This window comes from Gorilla gorilla, chromosome 2, assembly GCF_029281585.2.
Source record: "Gorilla gorilla gorilla isolate KB3781 chromosome 2, NHGRI_mGorGor1-v2.1_pri, whole genome shotgun sequence".
NCBI lineage: Eukaryota > Metazoa > Chordata > Mammalia > Primates > Hominidae > Gorilla > Gorilla gorilla.
In genome coordinates this window covers 124,904,787-124,931,771 of record NC_086017.1, presented here as the reverse complement: position 1 = coordinate 124,931,771, position 26,985 = coordinate 124,904,787, and the positions used below count along the sequence as shown (strand labels likewise).

At 38.0% G+C, this 26,985-nt stretch overlaps 2 protein-coding genes across 9 annotated transcripts in view; one reads left to right on the top strand and one right to left on the bottom strand.

The window, feature by feature from the left end:
- QTRT2 (queuine tRNA-ribosyltransferase accessory subunit 2) overlaps nucleotides 1-1,769 on the bottom strand; it is a 31,669-nt gene extending 29,900 nt beyond the window's left edge. Inside the window, exon 1 of one of the 2 annotated variants that reach the window (XM_004036080.5) lies at nucleotides 1,558-1,769. In XM_004036080.5, the coding sequence (XP_004036128.1) occupies nucleotides 1,558-1,572 (15 nt within the window). In that variant the 5' untranslated portion in view covers nucleotides 1,573-1,769. Of the gene's footprint in view, nucleotides 1-1,315; nucleotides 1,427-1,557 lie in introns of those variants that run through there. The other variant, XM_063704042.1, reaches the window with a different exon arrangement.
- Nucleotides 1,770-1,839: 70 nt separating this feature from the next.
- Nucleotides 1,840-26,985, top strand: part of CCDC191 (coiled-coil domain containing 191) — a 92,978-nt gene continuing 67,832 nt past the window's right edge. For 3 of the 7 annotated variants that reach the window (XM_063704039.1, XM_004036086.4, XM_055381654.2), the window contains exons 1-7: nucleotides 1,877-2,044; nucleotides 4,779-4,817; nucleotides 11,685-11,826; nucleotides 15,566-15,709; nucleotides 21,617-21,795; nucleotides 23,248-23,471; nucleotides 26,616-26,769. In XM_063704039.1, the coding sequence (XP_063560109.1) occupies nucleotides 1,955-2,044; nucleotides 4,779-4,817; nucleotides 11,685-11,826; nucleotides 15,566-15,709; nucleotides 21,617-21,795; nucleotides 23,248-23,471; nucleotides 26,616-26,769 (972 nt within the window). In that variant the 5' untranslated portion in view covers nucleotides 1,877-1,954. Of the gene's footprint in view, nucleotides 2,045-4,778; nucleotides 4,818-11,684; nucleotides 11,827-15,565; nucleotides 15,710-21,616; nucleotides 21,796-23,247; nucleotides 23,472-26,615; nucleotides 26,770-26,985 lie in introns of all 7 variants that reach the window. The other 4 variants (XM_019024271.3, XM_055381655.2, XM_055381656.2 and 1 more) reach the window with 3 other exon arrangements.

Genomic DNA, 26,985 nt, shown 5'->3' with positions numbered 1-26,985 from the left:
TGTGCGTTAAAAATTCAGAAGTAACTGTTAAACGATTAATGACAGAATGCATAATTTCCAAACTCACTGGAGAGGGAAGTGGGAAGATAAAGAAAAATGAATTAACCTAATAAAAGGCAAGAAAGGAAAAGAGACCAAAAAAAGAAATAGAAAACACAAAATAAGATGGTAGAATTCCAAATGTCAGTAATCACAATAAAAGTTAAATTAATTTCACATATAGAAAGACAATAATAGCAACTAACATTTATTGGGTATTTACTATGTATTAAGCACTGTTCTTTATATATTCACTCCATTAATCCTCATATCAAATGCATAATATAGATACCATTATTATCTGCATTTTATGTATGATAAACTGAGGCTGATAAAAATACCCAGCTGGTAAGTGGCAGAGCAAGGACTTTAATTATTGAAGTCTAGTTTTCAACGCTGTACTCTAATAGGCTGGGAGCTTATTAGAAGTTCCTTCTGGTACACAAGCACATTATAATCATAGTTTCCATTTTGCTATAGTGTTCTTCTTCTTTTCCCTTTCTCCCTCCCGCCTCTAATCCATCCTCCCAGTCTCTGCAATCTTTCTCCATTCTCATACAAATATTTAAACATACTTGCATATGGGAGGGAGTGTTTTGGTCAGGGTTTGCTTTTACAAAAATGGAAACATATTATACTATAATATATGCACTTCTCTGCAATTTGCTTTTCTCTCAAGAATAAACATTAGACGTCTTTCCTGAAGAAGAGACATAAAGCTAACTTACCCTTTTGAAAAAAACTACTTCGTGGTACTGCATAGTTTGTATGAGCACAATTTATTCAACCGCCTTTCAGACAGACCAGTTACAGAGCTGGTCCTAGGATCGCTGCAACAGTCCGAGGGCATAGCTTCCCTAACTTCATTTTCACCAATTTCAAATCAACTTTAGTTTACATTTCCTGGCAGAATGCTTCACATACATTTATTTTTCATCATTACAACACTCCAGTGATTCAGGTATTATCGTCCCCATTTTGCATGAGAAAACAGGGTCTGTGAGTTATTAAACAAGTTGCCTAGGGTCATATAGCCACAAAGTAGCTGAATTCAAAACTCCTGTTCTAAATCTTTACTCTGCTTTATAAGCCCATTTATCACCCCTAAATGGGCTGTCTCTGGAAACACCTCGGCTAAGCCAATAAGCCTGGATTTATCTTTGCTCCATGGACCATCTCCATGGCCCCAGACCTCCCTAGGCACCTGGCTCAGAGATTGAAGACGGTCCCACCCTCCCATGGGCAGTTCGGAATAAAAACTTCCTGAAAACTCTACCTTTCAGCAGAGGCTAGTCGAAAGGGGCCCTTTTATCTCAGAGGGGTCGGCGACGCTCACACGATTTATGAGAATCTGAACTTACAGAAACCAATCCACCAGGACACCCTGAAAAGGGAAGCAGAGGAGACATGGCGGGAGTACAATCACCGTTACTGCAACATAACCAGGAAGCATCTGGACGCGACGTGACTCATCCATCTCTAGCAGCTCCCACACCAGCAGGGCAAAGGGGCACTTACCTGCCAACAAACCATTCGACTCTTTCAGTCTTCAGACCCCTCCAACTCCTCACAGTTCACTACCACGTGTTGCAAAATTCTCTGCCCCAAAATCACTACCTCCAGTGCAGAGCCAATCAGGGAGTACTGCGTCATCACTGGGAGCCAGAAAAAAGCAAAGCCGACATTCAAGCGAACCTTGATGACGGCAAGAGCGAGGGACCTCTGCCGTTGCTATGGTAACTGAGCCAACGCGAGCGGCCTGCGCAGAGCCTCGTGGGAGTGGTGGTTCGACGGTGTCCTATGCCTGCTTTCCTTGCGGGGGGAGGAACTACAATTCCCAGCGTGACCCGAAAGCAGCCCGGGCAGAAGGGCGGTTGTTGCAGCTTTGGCCGAGATTCGGGCTCGAACTTGGAAAATGCTCCTGGCGCCTCAGGGAAGGTCCTTCTCAAAGAAAAGGATGGGGCTGAATCGCTGGAAACGGTTCACAAGGAAGCCGAGTCCCAAGGTGATCCCAATCGAGAGATTTGGAGGGCGGGGACTTTCCCAAGGCGCGGCGCAGTCAGGAAGCCAGTCGTGGCCCCTCTGTGCTTCCTGCCTCTTCATCCTTAGCTGACACGCCCCTGCCTTGACCGCCCCAAAGCCAGCATTACCCTGAGTGAAATGCTCTAGGAGTTCTGGGGTCTGGGCACATTACGGCTTTGGTGGGCAGCATCGTGGAAGAACTGTTTGTAACGCTTTTCTAAAACCGGAGGTGTCTGCTAATGCCCATCGGGGTGAAAGGAGTTTGCAAACTCCGTTACCCCTACCTTAAATTTTAGGAAACTTCTCGCACATTTCTTTCTTTTTCTCTTTTTTTTTTTTTTTTGCAAATCTTGGGGTAATTGATCTTTATTAACGGGAGAGAGCTTCACATTAAATACCCTGCCTATATTCCTGCCCCTTCACTTTTACGTAAAGTATCTAAATAAACTCAGGAGTGCAAATGGATATTGAATACATTAATACTTGATTCACATAGGAATTTCTAAATTCAACCAACTTTCAAAAAATAGATTCTCTCCGTATCTATCACCCATTTGGATGCATTAGCACCTGAAGATAAGAAAAAAATGATAACCCCATTTTAAACTTGAAACATATGTGACATGTGCAAAGTCACAGTTGCACCGTGTGCTTTCCACAGACTACCTTTTTAACAGTCCCCAAAAAGATGCTTAAAATCTAAATGAGAGTACTAAAATGGAGAAGCTTCTCAGCTTTCAGCTACAGAGCAGTTTCACCAGCTGTTTTCACCGTTAAGTTATACTTTCCTAAATGATATTCTGTAGATGTACGTGGCCTTTGTGAGGGCCCCAGGCGATTGTTCTTGCGATTTATTCTAAATTTACCAGCTAAATGCATTGGACATATTCCACATGACAAATATGTTGCCCTAGATACTAGAGGGCACAGACTGGAGCATCAGGGAGACTTGGAAACTGAGGCTGCTGCTATTTCAATACATCAGTTGCATAATGTATTGGATCCAAAATAGGTTATGGATATGGACTTGATGATGAAAGGTAAAAATTTAGAATAATTTCTTAGGACTCCAAAAGGAAGGATTTTTGCTGCTAGTGCTCATTATTACTGCCTAGAGAAAAAAAGGTAAAAACATAGGGCTTCTTCAAGTTCAGTTGTGTTTTAATTAGATCAGCTCTTTCTTTGTTGCAGTGACAAAATTATTAAGCAGTACAGCTGCGTTAATTAGTTATCAGTAAGATGCTTTGAAGGTAAAGTGTTAGGTAAGTGAAAGAGTATTTTTCCCACCTCCATGTGTCAGTATGCTAGTTTAGATATCCCCTTATTTTATTATTATTATTATTTTAAAGAGCATATTTGAGTAAGAAGCAATTCATGAACTGGGAACGCCAAACCAAAAGAGATTTAGTGCTCCAATGACAAATCATCAGGATATCCCCTTATTTTAAAAACACACCTGAATTTTTAGTGAAGAAGATAACTCTATTTGTTAAGTGACTATTAGAGGGAATTCTGCAAGCTTCTGGGAGTTTCAGAGGTTGAAGAAAGGAAATGTCCTGATAGTTTTACTTCTAATTTCAGATTAATACCTGACTGATCTGGGTGTAAATTTATATTTTCTGCTTTGTAAAACAGTAAAGGTCAGATTGATTAACCCTCGCCCCATTCCCCAGTTTTTGTTGTTGTTGTTGTTTGTTTGTTTGTTTTTGAGACAGAGTCTCGCTCTGTCGCCCAGGCTGGAGCGCAGTGGTGCAATCTCGGCTCACTGCAAGCTCCGCCTCCCGGATTCACGCCATTCTCCTGCCTCAGCCTCCTGAGTAGCTGGGACTACAGGCACCCGCCACCACGCCTGGTTAATTTTTTGTATTTTTTTTTTTTTTTTAGTAGAGACGGGGTTTCACCGTGTTAGCCAGGATGGTCTTGATCTCTTGACCTTGTGATCTGCCCGCCTTGGCCTCCCAAAGTGCTGGGATTACAGGCATGAGCCACTGCTCCCGGCCAAAACACACCTGCATTTTTGGCAAAGAAGATAACTCTATTTGTTAAGTGACTATTAGAGGGAATTCTCCAAGCTTCTAGGAGTTACAGAGAGTGAAGAAAGGAAATGCCCTGATGGTTTCAATTCTAATTTTAGATTAATACCTGACTGATCTGGGTGGAAATTTATATTTTCTGCTTTGTAAAACTGTAGAAGTCAGATTGATTAACCTTCAGAGTTTTTATTGGGCCAAACAAGATCCCTGATCTAGGTAAGATGAGAAAGCCTCTTGCTACAGGCTACTTATGAAAGGAGTAAGGAGAGGAACACACCCTTCTTTAAGCTAAAGATTACTTGGATAATCTGGCTAATTAATCAGTGCTTTTTTTTTTTAATGAGTAGCTTTATATTTAGCATTTCTATATCTTGACTCTTAACCCTAAGGAGGTTTAAAAAAATAGCAGTGCCAGGATCCTATCCCAGACCAATTAAATCACAATATCAAGGTGGGCCTAGACAAGAAATAAAAACAATCAGTGTCCCGGGAAGGCTTCATGTTTTCTCCTCATACTGCTATTCTGTGTCTTTTATTGCTAATCATGCTGAACTTTCTAATGAAATGCTTTGGGGAAATAATAAAGGACACTGTTCCATATGCTTTAGTCAGAAGGATAGATTTAAATGGCAAAGTTGATAAAGATATTGCTGTGTATTGATATCCTATATATGTTATCTACAGCCTGCTTTTGGTCCTGACAATGTGGAACACTGGATAAAGGTAAGGATATTTCAAATTTAGAATAAAAAGAGAATTAAGAGTCAAGCATAATCAGATGGAAAAGAAATATGAATAGATCTCCACTTTGCACATACTCTGCTATTTTTATTCCCATGTGACTATGTAAGTTGCCTTAATTTTATACTTTTTAGTATTTTTTTTTTTTTGTAATTCTGTTGCCTCTCATGATACCATTTAAGTAGGAATGACAAGAAAACAGGTGTGTAGACATCGTTTCAAATGCCATGAGTATCACATGAAGAGGATTAAAGGAGTTGTGAAAAGAAGCCTTGGGAGAGGATATGGTGGCCTTCCTCAGATGTTGGAAAGACTGCACTGTAGTTACAATGACATAGGGACTAATGGGTGAAAAATACATGTGCATCACAAATAGGAATTTTCTAATGACTAGTCCGTCCAAAAGTGGACTGGGTGTTCTTATAGAGATGTGTTTTCTACCACCGAAGCTATTTTAATGGACTCTAACTGGTCACTTAATGTTAGGCTAATGAACAATATGTTTGAGGATTCAGTGAAGGGGAGATTGTGTTAGATAACCTCTGACATCTCTTCCAGGCCTGAGATACGTATTTTTGGGTCTGAGTACCATTTAATTTGAAAGTGCCATTAAATCATTTCAGGTGTGTGCTTCTGCGTGTCAGCTTAGCAACTTGCCATATTCAATTCATCGTGTACCACATGTTTCAAAATCATGCAGCATTTTCCCGGGAAAAGACCATTCTGACAGTATTTTGAAGAGTGATTACTCATCTAAATTGACATGCATCATGAGCACCAGATCCCAGATAGATGTAATAGATCCTAGGCCAGATGTAATAATTTTTAAGCATTTATTTATTCAGCTGGTATTTGAGTGCCTACTAAGTACTAGCCCACTGTGTTGGGTGTTGGAGCTAAAACAGAGCAGGTACAGTCCCTGCCCTCCCAGGGTTTACAGTCCAGTGGAGAATAAACAACTTACCTAAAGCTCATGAGAGAATTAAAGATGTAATGGAAGTATGTGGTGAGAGGCACTAATTTAAATGGGGTCAGGGGAAGCTTCCTGGCTACTGCAGAAAGCCTAACTTAGATGACGACTAAAGTGGATCTACCATCATGAATGCTAGTCTCTAGGAAGGCCACTCCTCTATCTAGTAAGACTAGCTTGCATGTGAGTGTTGAGAGTCCCAGTGCCAAGTCCCTGCCCGGCTTAGTCACACAGTTAGTTACCATCTCTTCAGAGGCAAAGATTTAACTAAAACAGGAAGATAAAATTTTGCTCTGATTTGTCTGTGACATTGTCCATTTTCATATAGTTTTCAGCCAGCTTGACTCAATTTTTATCATCTTTTATCATTCCTCTAACATTTCTGCATTGGCTCTGTGTCCATTATGTCATCAAATCTCCTGTCTTGAAAAAAATCAATAAGTCTTTATTTGATGCTGTAATCTATTCTGATTCCTGAACGATTTCTTTTTCTTATCTAATGTTTTGGATACGTAACCTGGACTCCTTGCCTTTGTATTTTTCTTGTCCTCTTGTGTCCACAGTTATTCTCCTGCGTCCTGATTTCTTACCATTGCACAGAAACTGTTGTCATAAATGACTTCCTGACCAAATCCAGTAGTCTTTTGATAGTCCTCAAACTTTTTCAGGTTACATTGACATAGTTACCACTGCTTTATTCTAGAAATCCTCTCCTCCATGGTCTTTTTGTAACTGTTTTTTTCCTGCTGCTTCTAATACTTCCTTGTTCACTTCTCTGTCTTCTTTTCTTATTTCATTGCTAACTCTGGGTGTACCCTAAACAGTTATAACCTCTGGACCTAAGACTTCAAAGTCCACTTGAGTGGACCACCCTTTCAAACTCAGCTGAGACCTCTTTATGTGAAAGAAGGGGAGAATATATGGAAAGGGTATGGAGTATAGTAAAAATTGAGAAAGGCCTCTCTTCAGAACAGAAAAGGAAGATTTCTCAGTGGCACTGGGGACATGGCTGAAGCAGTTAACCATAATTAATTTTTAAATATATATTTTAAATAGAGATGGGGTTTCACTATGTTGCCCAGGCTAGTCTCAAACTCCTGGGCTCAAGCAATCCGCTGGGCTCAGCCTCCCAAAGTGCTGGGATTACAGGCGTGAGCCACCATGCCTGGCCCGTAATATTTTATGGTACTAAAAATTGGTAGATCAGATTGATCCAGACTTGGAGGTTTTCTCTGGAACAGCCAAGGAACGAGGGGTTTGAGGATGCAGTAAGATAGTAGCTGCATATCCACACTGAGTAGGAAAGGAAGGAACCCTTTCAAGGACTCAAGTTAGAAGAGGGAGGTGTACAGTGACTAGAAGACTTGGTTAGGTCCAACATCAGTGTCACAGGAGTAGGGAGAATGAAACAGGGAGATGGATCAGAGGTTGATGTTGGAGAAGGGGTTATCAGTTTGATTTGAGCAATGGAAAATGTTGTGAACCATGCTTTGTGACATGGTTCAGGGTCACCATGTCAGTAGGTTGCTGAAGTGGAATTGAGGGGAAAGCTGTTGGAATACAGATGAACAACCAAACCTCAAGGCTGAGATGTTGGTGATTCATCTTCAGAGACATTGAAATCACCTAGAATCAGGTAGATGGTTGGGTAAAACTGTGAGTCCTGCAGCAACTCACCCAAAATGCAACAGTCCACCATGATTTACAATTTATCCTCATCTTGATGAGATGGACTGACTCATCTTACTCCAGGGCATTCTGTAACTTGATTGAGCCTTCTAAACATTTTAATCAAATCATTTCCCTACTCTCCAATCATCAGTTATTCTATGTGCCATCAGACGAAACTCTATAAATTCCAGATGAGTATTGACAACCCTCTAGCAGTCAACCTATAATATCAATTTATCTGTAGCAGTCCCTATACTGATCCTCCATGACTCCCGTCAAGCCAGTCTCCTTCCCCTCCATCAGACAGGTGTTCCTTTTGCTTTGACTCATGTTGATCCCTCAGCCTGGAATACTCCTCCTCTCTGAGAGGCCAATCCAGATCCTTCCCTTGCAGCTCAACTTGAGATGCCTCTCTAAGTGGACAAATCCCCCTTACCTACCTCCACCTCCTAATCCCATCTTGTACTACTCTTTCACCTAGAATTATTTTGACATTTATATACACAGATACAGCCTCAAGCATTTGCTTTTGTACAAAGTGATTAAAAAAGAATGGGTAGCTTCAAAAATTTATTACTCACAGAACTATTTATTATATATGAGCATGCAGTATGTCAAGAAGCTCATGTTTGTATCCACTGGTTTTGAGGAAATGAAGGATGACATTGTAACTGCTGTCTCTGCCATCCATGTTGATAGGCTACCAAGGATCTGTAGTGGACCATGGGATTGATGTCTGCTGTGGGACACAAGGAACACATATTGAGCATTTATAAGATCGTGGGAATAACTGAGATAGTTCCTTTACAAGTAATATGTTTATATATAACATAGTTACTATGATACACTTTTGAAGGTGTTCAGTTTTTCTTAAATCACCCTGCATTGCTTCAGAACTGTCCTTGAGTTGTTTATTGCACACATGATATAGGAAACCAAAAACAAACAAAAAAAGTGAGCTTTTTAAGAACAGAAACTTTTACTTTTGTTTCCACTTAATGCCCACTCCAGTGCTGGGAACAGAGCTAGCCTTCAATCAGGACTTGCTGAAAGAATAAGTTTTTAAATTGCCAAAAGTTTTACTTAAATATAGGGTAGCTCTCTCCTATGTCTTACATATTTATTTTGAAAAAAAATATTAAGGATGTAATGTTTTAACACAAACAAATATAGAGATTATGTATAGTCCTTAGTATCATCCAGTAGTTCTTTCTCCTCAAATCTTCATTTTAAGTGATATCCCAAACACTTGCCTTGTTAAAGCCAAGCAAACATTTGTCTTTATTTCCTTGTCAGTACCAGGCTCTATCCTTCTTTATCCTTCAGTCTTTCTCGTCTTCTCTCCCAACCTCTCTACCCTCCTCTGTTAACAACCTGTACAAATTCCAACTCAGGTAGGATGACACATAATACATAATTATTTCTTTCACTCGAGGCCTGAGGAACTAAGTCAAGTCTACGAATCTGTTTTTGTTGTTAATTTTTTGTTTGTGGGTTTTTAAAACACTAAAGTTGATCAATTTATTTGTACATTATTTACATATGTGCATATATGAACACATACAGTATATGCAAAATTCATCTTCCTGTCTCAGAATTTAAGAGCCTAAAGGAAAGACCATGTACCAACCATGAATCTAATACATGACGTATGCTACCAACATAAACTTGCATGCATCAGAGGCTATCAGAAATAATATGGGAAAATAGGTCTCTACCAAGTGACTTCATAAGGAGTGAATGATATTTTCTTGACTCTAATGAGATCATGTTTTCTTCTGGCTCATGTCTTTGCCTGTATGTTCTGTTTTCTACATCTTTTTCAAATTACCCTTCACTTTTCAGCTTTATTCCTCTGCTTCTGTCTGACTTAAAGCTAATGTACGAAACGCACAAGAATTTGGATGGAAAAGCCCATGGCAAGTTTTGGCAGAGGTTCCACCAGTCTTTCCATAAAGGGCAGGAGGAAAAATCATTTTTAGAATAGGTCAGGTGACTATATAAATATCGGAAAGTACAGCTTTTCTGAATAAAGTTTTCATGTATTCATTCCTTTAACAAATATTTATTGGGCACCTGTTGAGTGCCAAGCACTGTTCTTGGTGCCAGGTTCTCCTTGAGAAGAAGATAAGAATTCCTGCCAACATTCTACCTGAGGGAGACAATAAGTGATTAAATATACGATAAGATGGTAAGTACTATAGAGACAATCAGAGCAGAGGACGGGGAGAAGGAGAGCTGGAGGAGAGTGTTTACAGTTTCATATAGGGTAGTCAAAGAAGGCCTTACTGGGAAGGTGACATTTGAGCAAAGGCTTCAGGAGGTGAGGGAAGGATGCCTATGGGTATCTGTAGGAGAGCAGTTCAGGCAGAGGATAAGCAAGTACAAAGGCCCTAAGCTGGGAACACACTGAGCATATTTGAGGAGGAACAAGCAAGGAGGTCCGTGAGGCTGAAGTAGAATGAGCAAAGGGAAGATTAGCGAGAGTCTTGGAAAGCTCACAAAGGGCTGCGTGGCAGGACCTGGAAGCGCGTTATAAGGACTTTGACATTAATTCTGATTGAGATCAGGAGCCACTGAAGGCTTTTGAGTGGAGTTGTGACATACATTATGTGGCTTTCATTTTAAAGGAGTCATTCACTGCTGTGGTGAGAGGCTATTCCAGAAAACCTGTCAGGAAATTGTTGTGCCTTGGACCAACATGGTGGCAATGGAGGTGATGGAAAGGGGTCAGATTCTGTATATATTTTAAAGATAGAGTCAACAGATGTCCTGATCAATTATATGTGGGGTGAGAAAGAGAGAGATAGATTGGATTAAGGACGCCAAAGTTTTCATCCTGAGGAATGTAGTTGTCACTATCTGAGTTGGAAGAAACACAGCAATCATGGGAGAAAGCAGGTTTCTGGGAGGAGGAAGTTAGGGGTTAAGTTATAAAATAAGTTTAACACTTTTTTTTTCTTTTGAGACAGAGTCTCGCTCTGTCACTCGAGCTGGAGTACAGTGGCACAATCTTGGCTCACTGCAACCTCTGCCTCCCGGGTTCAAGTGATTCTCATGCCTCAGCTGCCCAAGTAGCTGAGATTACAGGCTCATGCCACCACACCTGGCTAATTTTTGTATTTTTAGTAGATACAGGGTTTCACCGTGTTGGCCAGGCTGGTCTTGAACTCCCGACCTCAAGTGATCCACCCGCCTCGGCCTCCCAAAGTGCTGGGATTACAGCATGAGCCACCGTGCCCAGCTTTAAAATTTATTTAATTAAATTTATTTATTTTGAGACACAGTCTCACTTTGTCACCCAGGCAGGAGTGCAGTGGCATGAACACAGCTCACTGTGGTCCCAACCCTCTGGGCTCAAGCGATTCCTCCCGCCTCAGCCTCTGAAGTAGCTAGGATTATAGGTGTGCACAACCACACCCGGCTAATTTTTTATTTTTTAACTAGAGTTGGAGTCTCACTAAGTGCCCCAGGCTGGTCTCAAACTCCTGAGCTTAGGCAGTCCTCCCATTTTGGCCTTCCAAAGTGCTATGATTACAGGCATGAGCCACTGCACCCAGCCTAATATAAGCGTTTTTATTCTGTGCAGGTAAATAAAAACACTAAGGCAGTTTGTCCACTTCTGCTGTTTCTTCCCCCAATCCTGCAAATTTGGTCATGTTTTTACTAGACTCTTGCTGTTGAGTTAAAACATTCTAGATGGCTACAGTTCAGTGATTCTGTTTATCCCAATTTTATTGAACCTAATATATGATTGCCTAATATGAGATGGGAGGTTTCCTTCAGGAGTACTAATTTGCTGAAGTGTGGTTACTCCACCTCTGGTTCATATTCATATGCAAGTCCTAAGGGCATGAAAACTAATAAAATATAATATTTTTTATTTAAAGTAAAATATCCATGTCTCAGGATCCTATCACTAATGCCCTAAACAAAAGTTATCTAAATCTTAATAACTTTTATTCAAATATCAAAATTGTGAACATCTGTTAGAACTTGGTAAAATACTGCAATTAATTTAATATTATATATGAAACCCCCCAGAATATTTGGGGATAGATGTTTAAACCTCAAGAGTTTCTCCAAAAATGGAAAAATGAACGAATCTTAGTAGGTGGTAGAAAATCAGTTTCTTGAGTAGGAGAGAAATTCTCTAACTGAACAAATTTGTTTTCATCTTTATGGATTTTTTTTCTGTTATATTGAAGAGAGTGGAGAAGGCCTCAGAGTTTGCAGTGTCAAATGCATTTTTTACTAGAAATTCAGATTTACCTAGAAGTCCCTGGGGCCAAATCACAGATTTGAAAACATCTGAGCAAATAGAGGATCATGATGAAATCTATGCAGAAGGTAAGAGAATGCATTTTCTGCTGCGATGTTAACAGTTCTTAAAGCATAACCCATGATGCATTTCAAAGTAGAGAATGGAAGTTTTCTTACTCTTGTTCTTAATTTCCCTTTCTTTCTACTCCCCTGAAACTATTTTACTCTGGAATTAACTCCAATATTACAAGTAAGGATATACTTAAGCCTCATTTTGTTTCCCAAATTAGAACCACATCCAGAGGTAGTTTGATACAACAGCTAATTGGTGAATGCTGTAAGATATTAGTCCTGTGACAAAGATGGTAGCATGTTAATTTGATCAGATATTATACAGATAATTTGACTATAGTCTATAAATCAGTTTTATTCCTGATAAAGAGACCCTAAAAACAGTCTAACCTTCCTATGTCCCAGAAGCATTTACTCTTCTGGAATTTGGTATTTTCGTTACTGATGCCCTGGGGAACTCTACCATTTAGGTATAGAAGGAATCAGGAAGGACCAACAAAGGAGACTGAGAAAGGGAGGCCACTGTGGTAGATGGAAAGTCAAGAGTGTGATGTCCTACAAGCCAACTTCCATTTGGATGACTCATGTCTCCAGTTATTCCATTTATTTCTTCATTTATTCAACACACATATACTCTGTGCTAGGTACAGTTGTAGGCACTGGAAGTACTGGTTATGAACAAGAGAGACAAAGCCCTTGCTTTCATGAAATATACATTTCCTGCGGGAATAAAGAAAATTTTACAGTGATCCAGTAGTAATAAGTCCTTCAAGTTCAGACCTGAGTCAGCAAGGAGCAAGGAGTCAGCTGAACAATGTGATGGGGGAAGCATCCAGGCAGATGGAAAGGGAGCATGAAGTACAGACAGGCATGGTGTGCTGCAGGAAGACCCATGTGGCTGGAGCTTCCCCACAGAGAGAAGCTGGCGGGAGTGAGGAGAAGGATGTCACATAGGGCTTTCCAAGCCTGGGGAAAGAATTTAGATTTTACTCTGAGTATGGATAGAATTGAAGGGTTTTAAGCAGAGGAGTAATATGACAGTTTATAAAATATATGAAGGATTTAGCAGGGCGTGGTGGTGGGTGCCTGTAATCCCAGCTACTTGGGAGGCTGAAGCAGGAGAATCACTTGAATTCGGAAGGCAGAGGTTGCAGTGAGCCAAGATCTTGCCACTGCACTCCAGCCTGGGTGACAGAGTGAGACTCCATCTCAATAAATAAACAAATAATAAATTAAATATAGGAAGAATGGATTATAGGGGAGAAAAAGAGAGAAAAGGGCAACCAGTGGGAGGCTGTTGGCAGTGGTCTGGGTGAGCAGTAACGGTGAGTGGTTTAGAGTGGTTGATAGTACTGGAGCTAGAGAAAGGAGATTGATTCTGAAATTGGCTTGGCTGATCTTGCCCACCCCACCTCCCACCCTGCCAGTAGAGATACCCAATATACTTTAGCCTGTTAAGGGTTTTGAGAAGTCCTGCAGTTAAAAAGAAATGTTTACTTGCCTCATTTCCCATGCTGCCTAGACCATGAACCTCTTTTTATCCTGAAATCTGTATATTATCCTGAGAAACTAGTGATTCACATTAGGAACATGGTTTGGTATATGGATAGAACACCAATGGATAGAACATGGTTTTCAAAGGTTTATATCATTTTTTTCTCCTCTCATAAACTATACTAATATTCTACAAAAGTAGTGTTCTGAGGAACATACTTTGAAAATCTGTGCTTTAAGGTAGTTTGTATACTTCTCATGTGGTCTAACACAAGGTATTTCTACAGTTTAACCCCTCCAAGGGAAGTTTTATTTGTTTTTGGGGGGCACTTCACAGTAAATCCCCATTTACCAATACATGTTATTTAGTAGGTGTGAATTATTTTGCATATAAATTACTATACACATAAATGTTTGAATTATTATATGCAAGGGCTACTCAGTAAATATCTTCTCCCTTTCTCTACCTTCCCCTGAAAGCCAATGGCATTTGTTGCTAGTATGCTTTTAACACTTCGTTTATATTACTCTGATTTATTTTTTCCTATTTTATCTGTATTAAATGCCTCTTGGCATCATTTAATGTAAACACCCCATTCCCTAAGAACTAACTATGCAATAATGATCATTATAATGATGAAGGTAATGAGAAAATAGACAAAAGAGCTGTTTGATAGTAATAACAATGATGAAAGCTATGCTAAAGCAGGCATTTTCCCCATACCTAAATAATTTCAGGAAATTTTCTTAATAGCATTAAGAAAGAAATCCAAATGGAGGTTAGCTTTCAGGATATCACACTCTTTGATTTTCCTCCTACCTCAATGGCCTAGTCAGCTTTCCTAGTTCCACCTTCTCTCTTCAACCCCTAAATCCTGGAGTTCCTCAGCACTCAGTCCTTGAACCTCTTCTGTGTCTACCTTTCTCCTTTGGTAATTTCATCCACTTCTATGATTTTAAATACAGTCTGCGTGCTGAAAACTTCCACATTTATTTCTTCAGCTTGGACCTCTCCCCTGAAATCCAGAGTATTGTAGCCAATACCATATTTGACATCCCTATTTGGATGTCTCCTAAACATCTCAAACCTAACATGTCTGGGACCAAACTCCTAATCTTCCTCCTCAAGCCTGCTGCTATCCTTGGCCTTCCCCATCTCAGTAAATGGCATCACCATCCTTGCAGTTGCTTAAGCCAAAAACCTCATAGATTTCTTTCTCTCATGTCCTATATCCAGTCCATTAGCAAGTCATGTCAACTCCACCTCAAAACATTCTTTTCTATAATCTGACCATTGTTAATACCTCCACTCCCAGATCCAGGCCGCCATCACCTCTCTTTTGGATTATTATACTTGTTTCCCAATTGGTGTTCCCTGCCTCCGTGCTTGTCCCCTATAGTTTATTTTAACTTCATGGTCAAAGTGATTCTCTTAAAATATATCACCTCTGTGCTCACATCTCTCCTGTGGCTTCCCATTGCACTCAGAGTAAAAGCCAAAGTAGCTAGAATTGTGTCAAGAGTCTAAGCAAGGGAATTTCAGCCTCAGGACTATTGACATTTTGGGCTAGAGAATTTTTGTGGGGGCTGTCCTGCGAATTGCAAATGTTTAGCAGCATCCCTGGCCTCTACCTACTAGACAGTAGTATTGCTTCCCCAGTTATGACAACACAAAATGGCTCTAGACATTGGCATTAAGTCCACTGGGGGGCAAGATTGCACCTGGTTGATAATCATTGCCCTAAACACTCCCCTAAACCTGATCTGCACATTACCCCTCCAACCTCATCTCCTGCTGTCTCCTCCTCAGTTCTCTCTGACCACGACTGGCCTCCTTGCTGTTTTTCCAACGCTGTAGATACTCCTGCACAGGACCTCTGCATTTGCTTTCCCTCTGCAGAGAATAATATTACCTTATAGATCCTCACTTCTCTATCTTTCTTCCCTTCTTTGCTCAAATATCTTTTTCTCAGTGAAGCTTTCTTTTACCTCCCAATTTAAAGCTACAACACCCATCTTCCATGTCTTCCTGTCCCTGCCTTTTCTCTTATTTACTTATTGTCTCTCTTCCCCAGTTGGAATGTAAGTTTCATGATGCTAGGGCTTATTTTTTCAGTTTTGTTCACTGTTGTATTCCAGTATCTAGAACAGTACTTGACACGATAGGTACTCAATTAATATTTATTGAATAAATGAAAACAGTGAATAAAGAAAATCTCTGAAGTAACTGAAATATTAACATGTTTTTGTTTTATTGTAGCTCAGGAGCTGGTCAATGACTGGTTAGACACCAAACTTAAGCAAGAATTAGCAAGTGAGGAAGAAGGTGATGCTAAAAACACTGTGTCAAGTGTCACTATTATGCCAGAAGCCAATGGCCATTTGAAATATGACAAGTTTGATGGTAAGAACTTACCTGATTGTTCTAAGTTTTAACATCTAATGAATGTGTCTAAGAAGTCTTTTAATTGTTTTGAATAACAAATGATACATATTTAACTTTTCTGTGTTTTTTTTAGTTTTTACTATTGGTTTTAATTTATCATGGTTAAATGTAAATTTCTTATGCTATATCTTCAGTAAATTCATGGTGTTTTAAAAATTAAAATATTCTATTACAGTTATCCCTAACTAACTGTGAGGAATTAGTTCCAGGACCCCCTGGCCCCCACAGATACCAAACTCCTCAGATGTTCTAGTCTTGTGCGTATCCTCTCGCATACTTTAAATCATCCCTAGACCACTTACAATACCTAATACAGTATAAATTCTATGGAAATAGTTGTTATACTGTATTTTAAAATGTTTATTATTTTTTATTGTTGTATTGTTATTTTTAATTTTTTTCAAATATTTTTGAACTGTAGTTGGTTGAATCCAGGAATGTGGCATCTGCAGATAGGGAGGGCCAACTGTATTTATAATTCTGCTTATGATTAGAATAGCAATTAATGCTGTTTCAGAGTGCCTCTTCCTCGTATATCATTGGACTGTTTGATGCAGACTACATTTAAGTACTCATATGTCATTTTTATATTTATAAAATGCTTCTTACTTATCTGTTAGTTATTACTTATAAGGGAGATTATTACTTTTCTAGTTTTTTTTTCCAGAGGAGAGAAAAACCACTACTGTGCACAGAGCCAGTGTCAGACAATTTATTACTTATAAGGGAGGTTATTACTTTTCTAGTTTTTTTTTTCCAGAGGAGAGAAAAACCACTGCTGCGCACAGAGCCAGCGTCAGACAAGTTAGATGGCTGACGTGTAAGGATTTATCTAATACACTCAAGGGTCTGAGTATTTTTTCCCTGAGCATAGGGATAGTCATGGTAACAGTGGGGCAGCTCCCCATACATGACTCATATACCCTTGGTGAATTCACCTGACATCATTTTCCTTGTTTAGGACTCTGCAAAATCCCTAGCTTGAGGATCACAAAACTATCAGCTTGTAAAATTAGAAGAATCCTTCAAGACTAGGTAGTCTGATCTACCCTCCTCGCCAACCCAGATAGAGATCTTCTATAGTGTCCCTAACTTGTAGTGATGTATCTTCTGCCTGAACACCTGCCGGGATTGGGAGCCTACACTTTGGGTAGAGCCCATTCAACTGCTGTGAGGCTCTAATCCTCATAGAAGTTTCCGTTAGTTAGGAGAATTAAGATTTTGTCTTCAGTAACGTTTTACCCTATGGTACAACTAAAATAACATGTTCTCTCTCAAGAACGTTTTATTTTTTGTAGGAGTTGTTACCATATTTGACCACTCACATAGTTCTATGTTTCCAGATTAAATAGCACCAGTACTCTCAACAAATTTTTTATACCACATGGTTTCTAGGTCTTATCATCCTCGTTGCTGCCTTCCGGACATTTTCTAGTTTATTAATGTCATTATTAAAGTGTGGTATTTCAGTACTTCATATTTGTTCTGAAGCAAATATATGGAATCTAATGAAACTATTACTTCTTTTGATATAGTACTAATAGATCTAATTATATCCCTTTACTTAGATTGGTTGATATCATCTAGTGTCATGCCAGGCCTCAATCATCATATGCTGGTAGAGTTTTTTTTTTAATTGAAATATTGAACAAATATTTATGTAACCATTAAAAAGGATATTTACCAAAAATGTTAATTAACATATTACCTCAATAGACACAGAAAAGGCACTTAACAAAATCTAACATACATTCCTGAAAAATGCTTCTCAGCAAACTAGTAATGCAAGAGAAATTCTTCAGCTTGATAAAGGCCATTTACATAAGACATGTAGAAAACAAATACCAAAATGATAAGTGTAAGCTTTATCAGGAATTACATTAAATATAAATGCATTTAATTAAACACTCCAGTCCAAATGCAGAGATTGGCAGAATGGATTAAAAATACATATGCTATCTACAAGAGACATATGTTCAATTTAAAGTACAAATATGTTGAAAGGAAAAGGATGGAAAAAGATATACCATGCAAATAGTAAGCAAAAGAGAGCTACAGTTACTATGTTAATATAAAAATAAGACTTTTTATTTTTATTTTTTTCTTTGATTTTTAATTTTCCCAAAAATAGACTTTTAAAGAAAAAATTGTTACTAGAAACAAAAAGTGCATTTTCTAACGATAAGAGTCAATCCATCAGAAAAACATAACAACTATAAATATATATACACCTGACAAAACATTCCCAAGGTAGATGAAGCAAAAATTGACAAAATTGAAGACAGAAATAGAATTCAACAATAATACAATCATGTGTTACTTAATGAAGAGGATAAGTCCTGCAAAATGCATCATTAGGTGATTTTGTCATTGTGTGAACATTATAGAGTGTACTTACACAAACCTGGATGATAGAGCCTACTACACACCTAAGCTATGTGAGATAGGCTATTGCTCCTAGGCCACAAACCTGTACTGTATGCTACTTAATACTACAGGCAGTGGAACACAATGGTAAGTATTTGGGTGTCTAAACATATCCAATCAAAAAAAGGTACAGTACATATGCAGTATATAAAAGGTAAAAAATGGGACATCTGTACAGGGTATACCATAAATGGAGTTTGCAGGGCAGGAAGCTGCTCTGGGTTAGTCAGTGAGTGAGTTGTGAGTAAATGTGAAGCCCTAGGATATTAAAATACGCTACTGTAGACTTAAAACACTGTATACTTAGGGTACACTGAATTTATAAAAACTTATTTTTCTTTCTTCAATAATAAATTGATCTTAACTTACTCCAACTTTTTTACTTTGTAAATTTTGAATTTTTTCTAACATTTTGACTCTTTTGTAACACTTAGGTCAAAACAAACCCTCAAAATTTTTTTATATTCTATATACTTTTTTCTATTTCTGAAATTTTAATTTTTTTTTCTTGTTAAAAAACTAAGACACAAACACACACATTAGCCTAGGCCTACACAGAACCAGGATCATCAATATCACTATCTTCTCCACATCTTGTCTCACTAGAAGGTCTTCAGGGGCAATAACAAGCATGTAGCTGTCATCTCCTGTGATAATATTACCCTCATCTGGATACGCCCAAAAGACCTGCCTGGGGCTATTTTACAGTTAACCTTTTTTGTTTTGTTTTGTTTTAAGACAGGATCTCCCTCTGTTGTGCAGTGGTGATCATAGCTCACTGCAGCCTTGAACTCCTGGGTTTAAGAAATCCTCCAGCCTCAGCCTCCCTAGTAGCTGAAACTACAGGTGTGTGCCACCACACCCAGCTAATTTTTTTTTCCTCTTTTAAAAGAAACGGGGTCTTGCTTTGCTTCTCAGGCTGGTCTCGAACTCCTGGGCTCAAGCAATCCTCCTATTTCGGCCTCTCAGAGTGGTGGGATTACAGGTGTGAGCCACTGTGCCCAGCCCAATTTTTTTTTCTAATAAGTAGGAATAGACTCTAAGATAATGATAAAAGTATAGTATATACATAAACCAGTAACATAGTTGTTATTATCATTATCAAGTATTATGTATTGTATATAATTGTATGTGCTATACTTTTTTTTGCATAGTATTCTTAAGATTTTTTGAGGGTGCTTTATTTTATTTTAACTTTTATTTTAAGTCCAGGGTACATGTGCAGGATGTACCGGTTTGTTACATAGGTAGACATGTGCCATGGTGGTTTGCTGCACAGATCAACCCATCACCTAGGTATTAAGCCCAGCATCCTATTCTCCTGATGCTCTTCCTCCCCCTGCCACCCATGACAGGCCTCAGTGTGTGTTGTTCTTCCCAACGTGTCCATGTGTTCTCATCATTCAGCTCCCACTTTTAAGTGAGAACATGCAGTGTTTGGTTTTCTGTTCCTGCATTAGTTTGCTGAGGATAATGGCTTCCAGCTCCATCCATGTCTCTGCAAAGGACATGATCTCATTCCTTTTTATGGCTGCATAGTATTCCTCAAAGATCTAGAAGCAGAAATACCATTTGGCCCAGCAATACCATTACTGGGTATATACCCAAAGGAATAGAAATCATTCTATTATAAAGATACATGCAGGTGTATGTTCATTGCAGCACACACTCTTCACAATAGCAAAGACATGGAATCAACCCAAGTGCCTATCAGTGATAAACTGGATAAAGAAAATGTGGTACATGTGCTATACTTTTATACGACTGTTAGTGTAGTTGTTTTGTTTATACCAGCATCACCACAAACACATGAGTAATGCACTGTGCTCTGACATTATGATGACTACAACATCACTAGGCAATAGTTTTTCAGCTCCGTTATAATCTTATGGGGCCACCTTCATATACACAGTCCATTGTTGATGGAAATGTTGTTATTTGACACATGACTGTAGTTAGAGACTTCATTACCCCACTATCTTTGGAACAACTACAAAACATAATCAAGGAAGATGTTCAGTAACATTAGTCATTAGAAAAGTGAAAATTAAAACTACAATGAGTTACCTCTACATATCTTAAAATGGCTTAAATTTGAAAGACTGACCATACTGAGTATTAGTAAGGATGTGGAGAAATTGGAATACTTCTACACTGCTGGTGGGAGTGTAAAGTTGTGTAACCACTTTGGACAACAGTTTGATAGTTTCTTGAAAAGGTAAGCATTTAGCTATAATATGATCTAGTCGTTCCACTCCTACACATTTTCCCAACAGAAAAGAAAGCCTATGTTTTGTGGGTTCTGCATTTCTGGACTCAACCAACCATGGATGAAAAATATTTGGGAAAAAATAATTCCATCTGTACTGTACATGTACAGCTTTTTTCTTGTCATTATTCCCCAAACAATACATATAACAAGTATTAACATAGCATTTACATTGTATTGGGTATCATAAGTAATCTAGAGATGACCTAGAGTATAAGGATGGATATGGTTTATATGCAAATGCAACACCATTTGATATCACGGATTTTTGAACATCTTTGGATTTGGGTATTCTCGGGAGGTCCCAGAACCAATCCCCCAGAGATATGGAGGGATGACTGTACACAGATGTTCATAACACCTTTATTTGCAATAGCCAAAACCTGGAAACAATTCAAATGTATATCAACAAATGAATGAATAAACAATTTGTGGTGTATTCATATGGTGGAATACTGCTCAGCAACAGAAAGTGATAAACTATTGATACACAACATGAATGAATCTCAAAATAATTGTGCTGAGTGAAAGAAGCTAGGTCAGAAAAAATACAGTGTATATAAGTGTATGATTTAATTTACATAAAATTCTGGAAAATGAAAACTAATATATAGTGGCAGCAGGTCTGTGCTTACTTGGAGCACAGTGGAGGGCAAGGGGAGGAGTGAAAGGAAGAGTTTACAAATCAGCATGAGGACCCTTTTGGGGCTGATGGATATGTTCATTATCTTGACTGTGGTGATGGTTTTACTAGCATATGCATATGTCGAAATTTATCGTAAACTTTAAATATTTGCAGTTTATTATATGGCAATTATACCACAATAAAGCTTTTTTCTTTCTTTCTTTTTTTTAAAGCAGTAGAGCTCTCAAGATTGTTTAGATTGAAGTTCTCAAGGTTGTTTAGATTGAAATCTTTTAGATTTGGCAGTGAAGGACTCTTTAGTGACTTGGGTGAGGGCAATTCTTGGTAAGTGGAGCTTTTTTATTCTTAGTTGAAGGTAATTGCTGAGGGCTATACTCAATCAGTTGCCATTATCAGTTACTATTTATTGAACACTCGCAGCTTTGTATTTTTATTGTACTAGGATTCTTTATGTAAATATGAATATAATACTAAAATTAATTTTTAAAAAAATTTCCCTTTTTTGTTGTTCTGTTTCCCCCAGATTTATGTGGCTATTTGGAGGAAGAAGAGGAAAGTACCACCGTTCAAAAATTTATAGACCATCTGCTCCATAAAAATGTGGTAGATTCTGCAATGATGGAAGATCTTGGAAGGAAGGAAAACCAAGACAAGAAGCAGCAGAAGGATCCTCGTCTTACCATGGAGATGAGACATAAGCAGGTGGGAGGGAAAAACAAAATTAAAATGGATAACAGGAAGCAGTCTTTGTGTAACACATTTAATAAGCTTAAATAAAGACATAGGCTTTATTATGAAAAAGGGTGCCATCTGTGGTTTGGTTAGGGAGAATAAAAATATAAGAACTTCAGAAGAAAAATAATTCTCATAAACTGAGGGTAGGAAACAATTTATTTAAGAAATAGCCAAAAAAAAAAAAGAATAATTGATTTTGACCAAGAGTATTGACATAAACCTTATTAGTTTGAATGTGGTACTTCCTATTATAAACACGTAGATTGTGTGTGCTTGAGTTTGGTTTTCAAATTGTAACATTAATATTATTAATATTCTTGAGAATGTTACAGGATAATTCTTTTCCAGACAACTGAAATTCACTCATTTTTTTATTATAATTTAAAATGGAAGACAGATCTGAATTGAATCAAGTTCAGCTGTTTTGAATTAGAAAAGCATGTGAGAACTTTCTTTTCTCCAAAGGGAATAGTAGGTTCTTGCAAAAAAGACTGGTGTCTCAACACTTTGTAAAGGAGTGTCAGGGAATCCAGAACTAAGACTGAACCGGAATTAATATCTGTACATGTGTGTGCCATCTTTGTATAACACTAAATTTCTGATTGCCAAATTTGAAAATAACTGCTTTAAATTATTCAATGAAGGTATATGTAATCAGCACTGGGGATGTTAGAGAAATGAGTAGAAGTATGATTCTAGTTTGGATTTATGACAAAAGGGAGGAGAGAATGTTCAATAAGCTATATAGTCATTGTCTTATCAGAAGACTTATCACAACTAGTGAGTAAGATAAGGGTAAAGTTAGGTGAAGCAGGAAGGAAAGGACCTTTCCTTTCTCATAGCTACTCAAGCTCTCTAAAGGATTAATAGGTTTGAAAAAAATGAATGTGCTTTTTCATGTTTTTGATTTCCAAATATGATCCAGAATCACTGCTATATTTACATAATAATAGTAGAAATGAATAAAGGGTTGTGGTGTTCCCAAAGGCAATAAATCACTGTTCTATCATTCACAGTGTGGCTTCCAAAAAAGTTCTGTTCTTTCTTAAATTAGAATGCAGACATGACCTAAGTATAATAAAAGCAGTAATGTACACCTTGGACAATCTTACAAGTGAGAAATCATTCCTAAATGAGAATCCAGAACTTGGGGTCTGACTCATTAGATTCTCAACTTTTCTGTGATGTGGATCATTCCCAGATTATTTGAGTCATCTTCATCTGACTTCATCTAAAATGTTATATTCGTCTTTACCCAGTAAACAGATGAATTCCTCCTTTCCTACCAATAACCAGTGGAGTTCTGGGCCAGCATATTTCAAACTGGTTGTATTCTGAACTTCAAAATGTATTGTAAGGCTTTTCATATCCCTTTCTACTTGAAAGGCCACACTTCATCTTTATTATATTTGCTTTAAGGTAAAAGAAAATCGCTTAAGACGTGAGAAAGAACTGGAGTACCAGAGAATAGAAAAGACCCTGAAAAAATCGGCCTTCTTGGAGGCTCAGTGTCTGGTGCAAGAAGAGAAGAAAAGGAAGGCTCTGGAGGCCAAGAAAGAGGAAGAGGAGATTCAAAGGGAGATGGTGAAGCTGCGGAGGGAGATAATTGAGAGGAGACGCACTGTGAAAGAAGCATGGAAAATGTAAGCCAGTGTGATAAGCACTGTGGGGTTTCTCTGTTTAAGCAGTCATTTTAGAAATGCTCTGAAGTTTTTGAAGTGCACAAACATTCAATAACAAAACATAAAAGAGAAATCACTCGCTATTCCACCATCTTAACAAATTAACTAATTTCATATTTCCATGTTCCTCCTGACATGGTCCCTTTCCATACTTAATTATATAACCATAAAGTACATTTAATTTGTAATTCTGCTTGTTGTAATTAACACATTGCCTGGAGTCCTGGGGTGTGTATATTACTCCATTGAGTTCCTATACCATAATTTATGTAATGACCACTTCCCCATACTGGTAAACGTTTCAGCTATTTTGGATTTTTCACCATTATAAGATTGCAATGAGCATCTTTAAGCATAGAGTTTTTTCACTCTTTTGTATTATATTCTTAGAATAAATTCTTAGCATAATTTCTGAGTTAAATGACACAGGTCTTTTTCTGACTCTTGAAACATTGCCAAATTGCTTTCAAAATGGGTTGTTTTGCTGGTGATACTTGTTTACTGTATCATCAGCAGCAGGCCAGTTTATCATACTCTTCTCAGCCTTGGGGAGTATCATCATTTTCAATATTTTTACACTTTTAATAGGTATTATATTGATTAGTTTGCATTTCTTTGGTTAGATAATATTTTTAAGGTTGAACATGTTCAGTAATTGTGTCTTATCCTGTTGTGAATTGTGTGTCTTATTTTCTGATAAACATATGGAAAGTCACCACTGCCTTACTACCACTGATAAAGAAAAAGAATATCTGACATAAGAGGAAGATGAAAATAGTCCTCACAGGATGTAGTACTATTATCCATCCTCAGGCAGAAAATGAGCTTCATAAGTGAAATAACTAATGTATTTATTCTGAGAAACAGCACTGATGCAGGAACTGCAAAAGCCTTGGAACAGCATGACTGAAGTGTCTGACTACTCAAACTGAGAGGCCACAAAGACCTATTAGATAATCCCTTCCACCCCCATCAGCCTACACAGCTTTCCCCCCTGTGCTCTTGATTGCTCTTATTCCACCCAGTTTAAAACAGCTCAGCAGTGGACATGTGCTTTACTTCTTCAAGTGCCAGGCTGAGGCTTCCTCCAGATGCCATTCCTTTCAGAAAGCAATCACTGGTGTTTTAGTGAGTTCTTTCTAAGGTCAGCCTTGCTTTTCATGTTGCTCCCAAGCCCTGGAAAAACTAGGTTGACCTAAAATAAACTGTGAAAACAAGTAACGTTTAATGGTAGTAGGATGCTCTGCTCACAGTGGGCACTCAACAAATGTTCACTGACCAGTCATTTATTTTAAAAGTTAAGATCTTATCCATGGTTACAGTGAGATAGGTAATATGTTCTACTTCTGGGTGGATGAACTGTTTTAAACTTTCCAGAAAGCAATTTGGCAATAAACAACAAGAGCCATAAAATAGTATTATCCCTTGACCTAGGAATTACAGCCTTAGGAAAACTGCCCTAAGAAAATTATCAGAAATCCAGACAAAGATTTGTGCAGAAAGATAATTTAAACAACATTATTTATAATAACAGACTTTCGTAAATATTGGAGAAATTGCTAAGTCATGGCTGTACAATGAAACAGGACTGACTTTTTTTCTGGGTAGAAATATGGATGGCTTTTATGGGTGTGGTGGCACACACCTGTAACCCCAGCTACTCGGGAGGCTGAGGCAGGAGAATCGCCTGAACCCAGGAGGCAGAGGTTGCAGTGAGCCGAGATCATGTCACTGCACTCCAGCCTGAGTGACAGAGTGAGTGAGACTCCATCGCAAACAGAAAAAAAAAAAAAAAAAAGAAAGAAATATGGATGGCTTTTATACTTCTCCAGTTTTTCACAATGAGCATATATTTCTTTTAAAACAGATATACTAATGTTATTTTAAAAAATCAGTTTCATGATATTAGAACTGTATTTCTTTGACAATCACTATCACCTGTCTATAACCATGTAATATAACATTGTTATGGCATTCATAGTTTGGAAAAAGTCAATAGCATTTTTATTGTTGATAGGCCTTTTGAACCTATTTGTAAGCTATCTTAAATCTGCCTCATTGCCTAGTTTTAAAGTTATCTCTTTCAAGATGCTTATTAATTTCAAAGGGAAAAATAATAACTCTATACTGGAGAAGCCACCTTAACCAAGTGATGAAGGTTAACATCACCAATAATACAACATAACACTGTGTACCCTCTGTAACATATATGAGAATGAATGAGAGAAGGGGTAGGGTACTCTGGCATCTTTCTCCATTTTAGTTTCCACAACTGTGAACTAAAAGTTCAAGAAAGATCAGGTGACTAGCTGGTTTGTGGCCAGAGCTCATGGGTTCTGATTCCTGACTAGGTGCTATGTTTACCACATCATTAATAATATATACTTTATACACATACATATACCTGTGCAGTTAAATGCACTACAGTAGGAAGGCCATAGCTATGAGCTTGTTTGAATTGGTGAGCAAAAGAGGGATGGCCTGGATGAGGAAGAATAGACAGGTGGGCAAAAAAGAGGATGCTCAGAAAGATGAGCAACAAAGTTACTAAAATAATTCTGGTTACTTGCCTAAAGTCCTTTTCCTTTTTAAGTTCTTTTTTTTTCTCTTTTCAGCTATTTTAAAATTATTCTAGATTCCATTCCCTCCTTATTCAGTAACACCTGATTCTTTTGTTATTCCTCTTTCTAGTAACCTTATAAGAGGCCTTTTAGTAAGAATCTCATTCCTTTCTTGAGAATCCTTTTTTTCTCATTCTATGGGAGATAATTTATGTCTATATTAGAGACTATCTTGTAGTTGTTAACTCTCAAATTTTGATCAAAGTATGGCTCAGTGTTCAACTCAATAAAAATACTAAAGTATCTATAAGACTTTCTACTTTTCAAAGTACTTTATAACAATTTTATTTCATTTAATCTGTATTTTATAAAGGAATAAAATAAGTCTCCAAAAAAATTACCCTACTATGTAGTTTTAGAGCCAGATCTAAAAATATGTGTATTCCGAAGGAGAATTCAGTGATTATTCTGCTACAGTAGGTTGTAATTGCTCATTTTTAAATCTATTGTAAATATACATGTATTTTTAAATTGTTATTAATAGAGAGAAGAAAAGGCAAGAAGAGAATTCTCAAAATAGTTCAGAAAAAGTCATGTTTCAAAGTACTCACATTCTTCCAGATGAGGAAAAAATGGCGAAGGAAAGAAAAAGGAAATTGAAAGAAGTATTAATCCAAACTTTCAAAGAAAATCAACAGGTGGGAATTGCAATGTCTCTTTACTCAGCATTCTGTAGTATAAATGACAAAGAGCTCCATCAGAGATGGGATAAAATAAAAACTAAGTCCAGTTGAACCTCATCACAAATACCAAAACTGCCCATGCCATTTGTTCTTTGTGCCCAGCTGACCTGGTATGCAGGGCAGTACACAAATCCCCTGTTCTGAGGCTATTCTTTGTATACTCTGGTGGGA